Source organism: Clupea harengus, chromosome 13, assembly GCF_900700415.2.
Source record: "Clupea harengus chromosome 13, Ch_v2.0.2, whole genome shotgun sequence".
NCBI lineage: Eukaryota > Metazoa > Chordata > Actinopteri > Clupeiformes > Clupeidae > Clupea > Clupea harengus.
The window spans coordinates 20,122,820-20,134,401 of NC_045164.1; the positions used below are offsets into that span (position 1 = coordinate 20,122,820).

General features: G+C 41.9%; 1 protein-coding gene across 2 annotated transcripts in view; it reads left to right on the plus strand.

The window, feature by feature from the left end:
* The first annotated feature begins 3,825 nt into the window (after positions 1 to 3,825).
* The window catches only part of erlin1 (ER lipid raft associated 1), a 9,833-nt gene continuing 2,076 nt past the window's right edge, over positions 3,826 to 11,582 (plus strand). The window contains exons 1-12 of one of the 2 annotated variants that reach the window (XM_012841278.3): positions 3,826 to 3,957; positions 4,970 to 5,105; positions 5,186 to 5,320; positions 5,496 to 5,577; positions 5,948 to 5,994; positions 6,139 to 6,200; positions 6,831 to 6,956; positions 7,109 to 7,182; positions 7,452 to 7,510; positions 8,349 to 8,440; positions 11,210 to 11,299; positions 11,565 to 11,582. The exon at positions 11,565 to 11,582 is cut by the window's right edge and continues 62 nt beyond it. In XM_012841278.3, coding sequence (XP_012696732.2) covers positions 5,074 to 5,105; positions 5,186 to 5,320; positions 5,496 to 5,577; positions 5,948 to 5,994; positions 6,139 to 6,200; positions 6,831 to 6,956; positions 7,109 to 7,182; positions 7,452 to 7,510; positions 8,349 to 8,440; positions 11,210 to 11,299; positions 11,565 to 11,582 — 817 coding nt within the window. In that variant the 5' untranslated portion in view covers positions 3,826 to 3,957; positions 4,970 to 5,073. The remainder of the gene's footprint in view (positions 3,958 to 4,969; positions 5,106 to 5,185; positions 5,321 to 5,495; positions 5,578 to 5,947; positions 5,995 to 6,138; positions 6,201 to 6,830; positions 6,957 to 7,108; positions 7,183 to 7,451; positions 7,511 to 8,348; positions 8,441 to 11,209; positions 11,300 to 11,564) is intronic. The other variant, XM_012841279.3, reaches the window with a different exon arrangement.

Below are 11,582 nucleotides of genomic sequence, written 5' to 3' on the forward strand. Positions count from 1 at the left end.
TTTATCAGTGTACTGGTTGCGGTGTATCCTCTTCAGATCATCTATAACCATATGTTCCCCACTAATGTATTTTTCTGCAGTCCATCGCTGTTGGATTGGGTTCTGTTCAGACAAGGATTCAATATTTGTGGGTGTTTGTTTTGAATTTCCATTTTTCTTATTCAATTACTTATAAAGATTAATTCACTGTGTAATAAATACTAAATTCATACCTCGTTTTGAGGGTGAGTGGCCATCCTTTAGAATTCTACTGGTGCGACGGTTGGAATGTCTCAGTCTTCAAAGCAGAGTGTGTCCAGGGTCCAGTGCGTGGTACTCTAATATACATGTACGCCACGCCTACAGAACAGGTCCCTAGAAGTGGATATCTGATGCCAGGTAATAAAGTACTCCCTGTTTCCCGTATGCAAGTTTGTATATGTGAGTTAGAGAGAGGTGTGTGTGTTTGTCTGTGTCTGTGTGTAGAAGAAATGAAACAGAACTGAACAGACACAGAAATGTGAGGAAATTTGACCTTAGTTTGTTTTTTTGGGAAATGATTTGAATTTACTGTATGAACCACCAGTTTGGTGAATCAGTCTTTGGCGCTGACCTCACTTAACCTTCCTATTATCTTTGGGGTCAATTCAAATAAATGATTGACATGTTTTCAATGTCCTGTACACACGCTGCACACATTGTGTTCTTTGCAGTCAATTTGACCCCAGGCTGTTTTAGCTGTACAAAACATATAAGAAATATCAACATTTTACACACATTGTTACAATTCTTGATAACAGAAATAGTTTTTCATTCCAAATGTTATAGAAAACAACAATATGTACTTAGAAATAATATAAAGCCATGAAAACACCTTGCCCCTGTTGTCATTTTGCTTGCACTAAGGGGGTCCAGGCTCTGGGCTCTGTAAAGCGCCTTGAGACAATTGTATTGTTGTGGCGCTATATAAATAAAATTGAATTGAATTGAATGTATAAGGGGGGTGGCTGAGGGGGTTGTTTTATTTAAAGGGATATTTAGGTAGTCAACAAACAAACATAAAGTACCTGACACATAAACATGGGTAACATTTTTAATTATAATAATTTTCTGGAGGTTTAAATGAATGGGGTCAAATTGACCCCAATGACAAAAGATGTTAGTACATTTGAAGGTAACAGGAGGGTTAACCCGTTTAATCCCCAAATGTTCCAAGACATTAAAATATCCAAATCATGTGTCATCATTAACCCTTTGAAATAATCCATCATTATTTTTTTTGTTTTCATGGAAAAGTGTGTTTTATGGGGGGTCACAGTTGTGACCGGTAGGATAATGTGTTGATGACATAATGACAGAACTTGACTCAAAGTGAATATAAGTAAATAGTAAATATTTAGTAAATATATAGTCAATATTTTCCACACATGAAAATACATACTTTACCACTCAATGAATCCTCAAAAAAAAAGCTACTTCATTTTTCTAAGTAATCATAAAATTCATAATGTTGGGTAAGGCCTACAATTCAATATAACTCAATTCATGTTCAAATTCAAGGATACAAAGTCTTGAAGACAGTGCTGTAATGTGTCTGCCACAACAGCAGGTGGAGGCTGTGAGGCACTGGATCTTTACCGTCTTGCTGCAGGGGTGCAGAATGCCGAATAAAACTGATAGGGAAGCGAGAGTTTCGTGGAGCCAGCGACGATAAGCTACAATAGGCGCCAATATACTGTCGAAAAGCGGAAAATGTAAAGTTTTGTTTGCAGATCCGATTTGCACGACATGTGCCTGTTGTGCTGCTAATTAGCCTAGATAGCTATATACACTGCAAATTGCATCTTCGAATTGTGTCATTTTAGTAGACTCACTTCACAAATAACCATGGAATGAGAATGTATGTTAGGTACACAACATTTTGGTTTTCGGTGTTTATTATCATTCATTTCCCCATTAAATTTGAAATAAAATGCAGAAAGCTACATTTCACACCAAGGACCACAAAGCTGATAAAAAAAACGTTGTTACCACTTTGAGTCCTAGAACACCCTATACGTTACTGAATACATTTAGCCTATAGACTGTGTTATATATGAATAGGCAGAAAAGAGTTGTGAGTTGAACGTCCACTATTATGTGACCTATTTAAAATATATATGGATAGGCAATACACATTGTTAACACACACAGAAATACAAATACATATTTATTTACAAAAGTGGCAGCTGGTGAACAAATAAAAAAACAAACATTCTGCTTTTCAGGATATAGCTCTACAAGTGGTGCTAAAGAGAAGCACACAGATGACAATCACTCTTGGACTTTGTAACCTTTGACCCCATATCAGTTAGGAAGACACAGGTGAGGGCACTGTATATCTGAACATCTGTAGAGCGAAGACTGTTAGCCTACTGTATATGACAGCTGGGGCTTGAGATGCCCTGGTACCCACAAACGTGATTCAGAATCAGAATCATAAATAGGATTATTGCCAAGAAGGTTTCCACATACAAGGAGTTTGATATGGTTGTGTGGCACTAATAAGTTAAGTGTACAAATAGGGGAAAAGACAAATACATTTTGTCCACAGAAGAAACATAAATAGACAATAACAATCTGAATACAAATGTACATAGAAATATGACTTTAGAGAGAATCTTGGAAGTTGCGTCATTATGACGGACTGAATAGCTGTCCACGAGTTTAAGGGCATTGTTGATGAGACTGCTGTTGGAAATAAACTCTTCTCATGGCGTGAGGTTTTGGTCCTGATGGACCGCAGCCTCAGCAGCCTCAGGAAGTTCATTCTGCAGGGCCTTCTTTGTTAGACTCAATCAGGCCTCATCGTCTATATATTTAAAAAAAATATATATAATTTTGTCAAATTTTCATTTCACCCCCATAACAAGGAGGGCAATTTGAAAGATTTATTCAAATTTAAGTGAATCAGTATGCGATTTCTGTAAACCTAGTGTATGTGACTTGACTGGGGAACACCCAAATAAGTTATCGTTGTACTTGTATGTTCAACATCTGTAGCAGCCCAGTAATGGTATTTAAACTAGGGTTAGCTCTTCAGTTTACATTTAAGTTTTCTGTAAACTACCGTACATTAAATTAACATGCACAGACATAACAATGATAGTAACCATTATTACTGTTAAACCGATCAGCCATGTTAGTAACATCAGCAGACCTTAAATCAAATCAAATTTCTATGAATGGACACAACTTGACCATAATTACAAAATCACCTTGGTGCCTAGCAACGAATCACTGTTTTGTGACAGGCCCTGTCCATTGGCATTGCATTCATCGTCAATGGAAGAGGAGAAAGAGGAGAACAAGAGCAGTCACTGTCACAAACCAACGGTGTACGAAGTAATCAAAGGTGTCAATCAAAGGTCACATTTTGTTGTTTTCTCAACCACACAATTATGAATTCAATAAACCATTACTGCATGCTTACGGTGTGTGATTTCACTGGGGCTTTCCATGCCCTGGTACCTACAAAGGCCTAAATGTCAATATATTTTTTTAAAGTACTTTTACTAGTTATAAGGATTTCATCATTCCACATGTCAAGTATGCATAATTTGTTGTGAGAGAAACACAATTTGAAGTTCATCAGTAAGGAATTAGTGTAGGCCTAGTGTATATGAGACTTGCCATGCTTTGGTACCGACGTTTAGTGTACTTTTGTAAGGACATACATTTATTAAATAAACATTTTTTTTCATTTCATTTTTAGCCATTGTATAATTAAAAACTAATGAATAAGTTGCTACGTTTATTTTGATAACATCACGAATGGCGGCCATATTGAAATGTTCGTTATTGTCGCTGGCTACACACTGCTGAAAGCGGGGAAAGCCACGATTTGCTGATGCAGGGGTGGTGAAATCTACTGGGAGGGTGTTGAAAGAGGAGTGTATGTAAAATGATTAAGACAAGTTGTCTTTGATTGATTGACAGGTAAGAAGACATAGCTGAGTTAACAAAAGTTATTTTGATCTTCTACAGTTTCAATGTCGACTTGAGTCACGGAAATATTAATGCAAACGCATAAAATGTAACAATAGAGAACCAGCCTCTGAGCTAATGTTAACCATTCAGATTGACGAGCTAACTTAGCAAGCAAGAGCTTTCTGACTTAGCTGTTGTTAAAGTTTTTGATCTGGTGGAGCAGCTAAATAGCTTTGTTTCGTGTTGCAAACATGGTTGACATAACTGTTCGGATAACTCTATTATTTATACGTTCGTCATGTTAATGTTAGCGCTTGTGTCCACTATAGTCCGCCAGCATAGCCGTTAAGCTAACTTTCGTTACTTTGAAAACGTTAGCTAGACGTGTTAGCTAGTTAGATCATTAGCCAACGTCAGTTATCATAGTTGCCCAATGACTACACCGCTTGTCACATGTGTTATGTCGCATATCATATAGGAGTCGATATGAATAGCTTACGTTATGCATCGACTGAATACTGCGGGCGTGAAACAGGAAGAAGTTGTCCCCATCATGTTTCTTATGAGAAGTTTTTTGGTTGCTTAACCATGCTGTCTTTAACGATAACTGTCAGCTAACCTTAGGTAATGTTAGCCAGATAGCTAGGGTTATAGCTTTGTTATGGTGCAATGTTATTGTAACCCAGTATCTTTAGTGATTGAGTGAGTTAAGTGACTTATACGCCAGTCGAATGATTAACGCTAGCCTGGTGAGTAGGATGTGTGAGAGGGCGAGACTAGGGAAGGTTTTTTTTGTTTAGTATTTCTTTGTTGCCAAGTGAGGGTGCAGGAACGCATATCGTAGTTAATCTAAGCGAACTGACAGGCAGTCAATGATAAGTTCACTTGTGTGAACGGCACATCGGAACTCGGCATGCATGCACTGTGGTACGGACTAACGTCAAGTGGTTCCTGGCTGGTAAACTAAGTACTTCCGCGTCCAATCAGTTTGTCGACCTGAAATCCCCATACATTCTTGCAGCTGGAAAGTCAGCAAGACCCTTCAGGGAACCACAGACACGGTTCTTTCCAGCCATTGCAGCGTTGGCCACTGCCGTCAGTTCTGTGAGGCAGCTGTCAGACTCCATGCTTGTGCGACTATTGAAAGGGTCGGAGAGGTATATGCAAAATTGGATGACGTAGTTACCTGGATATGGGATCAGTTGTATGACCTGTAGTTGCGACTGTGCCCTTCCAGGTGTGTGTGCGCTCAGGTGATTATGACTATGGCTCATGTGGGAGCAGTAGTGGCGGCCGTGACTGGAGTCATGGCCATACTTCTGCACTCGTCCATACACAGGATTGATGAAGGACACGTGGGGGTGTATTACAGGTAAGGGCGGTTTGTGCGCAGTTGCAGTGTCAATGTCAGCCATGCCTTCATGAACAGGAAGTGATTTACTTATTTGTTTATTGGTGGCAACTTATCTGATTGTGTGGTGTGGTTGTAAAGTGTAGTCTTGTGTGTGTGTGTGTGTGTGTGTGTGTGTGTGTGTGTTTGTTCACAGAGGTGGCGCTCTCCTGACTGCTCCTAATGGGCCAGGATACCATATCATGCTACCGTTCATCACTACCTACAGATCTGTGCAGGTAGGAATGTGAGTGTGTGTGCCTTTGTTTGTGTAAGAGGGGGTGCATGCTGCCTCTGAAGACAGGTATGTGTTTGATTTCTATAACACATGTCCAGTCAACTGAGCCAGGCTGCATGCAGTGGTCTGTGCGGTCATGCTTGGAAGTAGTGTTCTGTATTTTGCGTGACTATATGTATGTCTATTATATCTGTCATTTATATATGTGTGTGTGTGTGTATTTCACCATGTAAATACACAATGTTTCTGTGGCTTTCACTGTGATAATAAACCACCTTTCTAATCTGGAGAATTTCTGTGTTTTAATCTTCTCACAATGTGCACATACTTATACTGTGGGATTAGTTATTAACTATCTTCTTCTCCCACAGACGACTCTGCAGACAGATGAGATAAAGAATGTGCCTTGTGGAACCAGGTACCCTCTTCTCTGCCCTGTTTGTCACCCTCTGTCTAAAACACACACACACACACACACACACACACACACACACACACACACACACACACACGCACACACACACACAAAGTAACAGCATTAATATGTTTGTGTGCTCTGCAGTGGAGGTGTGATGATTTACTTTGACCGAATCGAGGTTGTCAACATGCTGGTGCCTTTTGCTGGTAAGATAGTCTGATTTCACCATCTTCTCTCTCTAACACACATTGGCGCCGGAACGAGTTTCAGGGTGTGTGTGTGTGTGTGTGTGGGTGGGGCATGGGATAAACCCAAACCTGTTTAGTGGTCTGGGGGCTTCCTCCCCTGGGGAAAATGATCTTCATTCTAGCAGCTAAAGGCACCATTTTCCCGCCGTTTGAGACTGAATCTGAGACGGTGGCATTACCAGGATGTCACGGTGATCGCTTTGTTTCAGAAGCTCTCTATGCAGTGTAGTGAGGTTGTGTTTTTAGTTGTCAAAAGTGGTCAAGACCGAAATAAATGAATGCAAAAAGTGGTGGGGACATGTCCCCAGCGTAAATGACACCTAATGGCCGCCTGGTTCCGGCACCCCTGAACACACACACACCTACACTTGTTGCTGGTCTGTTGTTTTGTTCATCTGTTTTTAATTGGTTTCCGCTACACCACCTACACTCCTACACTCCTACAGTTCTGTGTGATCCTGTTGGTTTACTTTTCTGTCAGTTCTGTACTCAGCTGCTGTGTGTGTGTGTGTGTGTGTGTGTGTGTGTGTGTGTGTGTGTGTGTGTGTGTGTGTGTGTGTGTGTGTGTGTGTGTGTGTGTGTCTGCAGTGGTGGACATTGTGCGGAACTACACTGCTGACTACGACAAGACGCTCATCTTCAACAAGATCCACCATGAGCTCAACCAGTTCTGCAGTGTGCACACACTCCAGGAGGTTTACATCGGGCTCTTCGGTGAGAACACACACACACACACACACACACACACACACACACACACACACACACACACACACACACACACACACACACACACACAAACACAAACAAAAGATGAGTGGTCACACATGAGTGGTGTGTGTGTGTGTGTGTGTGTTTTCTTTCAGACATCATTGATGAGAACCTGAAGACTGCCTTGCAGAAGGATCTTAATGGCATGGCTCCGGGCCTCACCATTCAGGTCAGGGGTCATGGGGGGGGTCACAACCTTTGTATGACACTAACACTCTAAACAAAAAATGAAGCATGGTATGTATGATGATGACCTTCAGAAATCCTGATGTTGTCTCTTGATGCAGACTTGGCTGTAATTAGGGTTGTAATTAGTTCACATGCTCATAGTTTTGTGTACAGTGTGTGTGTGTGTGTCTGTGTGATTCTACTCTATCCACCAGTGCTGTCGGGTGTGTGTGGTGTTGTCTGTGCTGAGACGCTCTGTGTGTTCCCCAGGCCGTGCGCGTCACCAAGCCGAAGATCCCGGAGTCCATCAGGAGGAACTATGAGCTCATGTGAGTTCTGCCCGCAACAACCCAGCACAGCTCCACACAATGCAACCCAGCACAGCTCCACACAATGCAACCCAGCACAGCTCCACACCACACAACCCAGCACAGCTCCACACAATGCAACCCAGCACAGCTCCACACAGCCCAGCACAACCCAGCACAGCTCCGCACAGCCCAGCACAACCCAGCACAGCTCCACACCACACAACCCAGCACAGCTCCACACCACACAACCCAGCACAGCTCCACACCACACAACCCAGCACAGCTCCACACCACACAACCCAGCACAGCTCCGCACAATGCAACCCAACACAACCCAGCTCAATCCAGTTCAACCCAACAACCCAGCTCAATCCAGTTAAACCCAGCACAGTACAGCTCAACCCAGCCCATTATAATACAGTACAGTACAGCCCAACACAACATAGTACAGTACAGCCCAACACAACATAGTACAGTACAGCCCAACACAACATAGTACAGTACAGCCCAGCACAACACAACATAGTACAGTACAGCCCAGCACAACACAACATAGTACATTACAGCTCAGCCCAACACAATACAACTCAAGACAGCACAGCACAGCTCAACCCAACCCAACACAGAACAGCACAGCTCAACCCAACCCAACACAGAACAGCACAGCTCAACCCAACACAGCACAGCTCATAGAACAGTACACCACAAGCCAATACAACAAACTTCAGAGCAACATAGGACTGCACAAGACATTACAGTGCATCTTAGCAGAACACACAAGGCAGCCTTTCTACAAAGAAAACAGTATACCTCAATCTCTCTCCCTATCTCTCTCTCTCACTCCGTCTGTCTGCAGGGAGGCAGAGAAGACTCGTCTGCTGGTCACAGCTCAGACGCAGAAGGTTGTGGAGAAGGAGGCAGAGACGGAGAGAAAGAAAGCTATCATTGGTCAGTTTCACCTTTCACCCCGGACGTTTCCACTCTCACCCCTCACTTTCAGTCCTTAGGGTCTCATTTAAGCTCCACCGCTCATGTTTAACCCCTTACTCCTGACATGTTATCACACACTTTCAGCCTTCACCCCTGACCTCTCACCTCTGACCCCTCACATATACCCCTCCCTCACTTTCATCCTTCTGCTGTCTTCCGCTTCCTTCTTCCGCTCCTCTCTTATCTCCGAAAGCTGGAGGAAGTGAAAGACAGCTGTTTCTTCTCACACACACACACACACACACACACACACGTATAATGACAACACACACACGCATGCAACACAACACAAAGCTTCTGTTTCAAACAGCAGTACACTCACATATAGGGCTGTAGTCCAGGCAAAGTAGCGTTGTATGACAGACTATGAGGTGTCCAGAACAACATACTAAAAGTCCTAAGAAATCCTAGTTGAGGAAATATGTTAAATTCTCATCAATCCGAGATGTGTGCCAATAAGGCCAGGCAACAATACACCCCAATGGGGCTATTTTTTTTCCTTTACTCCTATCAAAATGAAACTTTACACAATGAAAGTACCCATGAAAAGTAAAACATTTTGTATTCCAAGTTTTTTTTTTAAATGAATTTGAATATGCAAATGAGCTATACACTAATCGAATATGCCCAAAATACACCCAAATAGGCTTAATTTTTTCCTTTACTCCTACCACAATAAAACTTAACATAGTAAAAGTATACATGAAAAGTAACTTTTTTTGTATTACAAGTTTCTTTTGAAATGAATTTGAATATGCACATGAGCTCCACACTTATTGAATATGTCCTAATTTGCATAGGCAGAAACACCATTCATATGTATGACAAATACATCGGCCCAATCTTCATCCAATCATCCTACTGCCAATGGGTGATGGCAATGCTGCTTTTAGACTGGCCTCTAACCTGAAAACTGCCTGGCTTGGTAGTACCTGCCAGGGGTATAACCCCCGCCGGTATAGTCTTCAGGGTCACGGAGGCGCACAAGCCTCCCCACCACGACAAGGTAGCAACAACAGGGGAGGTTTTTTTTGGGTGTTTTTTTTTTTTTTTTTAAGTTCTCTGTGGCTCTTGGTTCTGGCACCCCTATATCAGTTCCTGGTTTGTTCTTTGCTTAGTTCTTCCCCTCTGGGTCATATTCATCTGATAAATCAGGCAACTGTGAGTTTGTGCAGTTAGTACCACGACATTCTCTGCAATTGGCAGCGCATTTGCATGTTTTTTGCATGTGCATCTCTTTGTGCTGAAGTCTTTCTTGCAACTACAGCGGACTACATCTAGTATTTCTGGTGGTGCCGCAGGCTGATCGGTCATTATTGGCATAAATCTCCCATCCGAAACATGCCACCCCCAGTCTTTTGGGTCCATACGTTAACTTCCCCCTTTCCACTCCATCATTTAGTAAAAGACCCGAAGACTATGGAACTTTGCAGTACAGAAATGTAAACGCTATAGTGCTTTTTATCCAGAAAAACCGCAGCTCCATCATTTACTTGCGTCTGTTTACAGGCCAGTCATCACCTCACCAATAAGGCGACGCCATAAAGCACGTTGCAGCAACGGGCTGAAGCGGTCATGGAGCGTCTATGTATATATGTCTGTGTGTAATGGCCAACTTCTTAATTTTCTTATTTTAATATGTGGCCATATAAAGAAAATGTTTTTTTTTTTTATCATTATTGCGTTAACATATTGACACACATTGAAAAGAAAGTTTTAACACTTGAGTTATCTTCTGAAAGTGCATTAAAGAACCACTGAAAGCCACATAAGCACTGGACAAAATGCCACTGAAAGATTTTTCCTTTTTTTTTTTTTTTTTTTTTTTTTTAAACATGCACTTTGCTTTAATTTTACTATTTAAAGATTCAATGGAAAAGTTCAGTACAAAGTAGGCCTATACTGGCCACTATTGATTAGGCCAATAGCCTATTGAGGCAGTATAGTTTATGCACCTTAGTGTTCTTAAGGGTCAATAAATATATGTCTGTGGACACATTTCTCTACCGCTGAAGTGTCCTCTTTTTCAAAAACTCAAATCTGGTCACCCAGCGTATATTAAACCATGATATATACCGTAACCGTGATCTAAAATTACAAATACTGTGAGATTTTGGCCATATCGCCCACCCCTAGTCACATATAATAAACACACACACTCACACGCATGCAAGAAAACTACTGTTTCAACCCTCAACACAATCATGTATGATCGACAAAAACAGAGATTGTGTTTGAACCAGCAGCACACTTCAGTATGATGCGCGCCGCACACACACACACACACACACACACACACCCCTACACTTACACTTACACCTACACAACCACACCTACACACACGCACAGAACTAGGAGCAAACTCAAGTTTGATGCACACACACACACACACGGTATGGAGACACAAACACACACACACTCATACAGACACACACGTACTCATACACACATGGTATGGAGTATGGAGACACACACCAGGCCAGCATGGAGACATCAGAGCATCACATCCCCTAGCTACTGTCAGCGAGTGAATATCTGAAGCAAACCTCTATGTCTAAAATATGTACTGTAGGCCTATTTAAGGTAACGCCCTTCGCCTACATACTAACCCGATTGACTACTTGTATTTATATTACCTGTGTTTGTGTGCTTGTGTGTGTGCGTTGATGTAAAGTTGTATGTGTGCTCAGTAATTATATATATGTGTGTGTGTGTGTGTGTGTGTAGAAGCGGAGAAGGTGGCCCAAGTAGCAGGGATCCAGTTCCAGCAGAAGGTGATGGAGAAGGAGACTGAGAAGAGGATCTCAGAGATACAGGGTGAGTGTGTGTGTGTGTGAGTATAAGCGTTCATATGTGTGTGAGTGTGTGACTGTGTGTAAGTAAGTAAGCAAGCGTTTGTGTGTGTGAGTGTAAGCGTGCGTGTGTGCTGTTTGACTGTGTCTTGATGTAATGTGTTGAGTCTTGTTGTTGTGTTTGTGTTGGAGTGTGTTTGTGTTGACATGCTGTGCTTTAGTGTGTGTGTGTGTGTGTGTGTGTGTGTGTGTGTGTGTGTGTGTTTACTTAAATGTGATTTCTGTGTTAGATTCTTCATTTCTGGCAA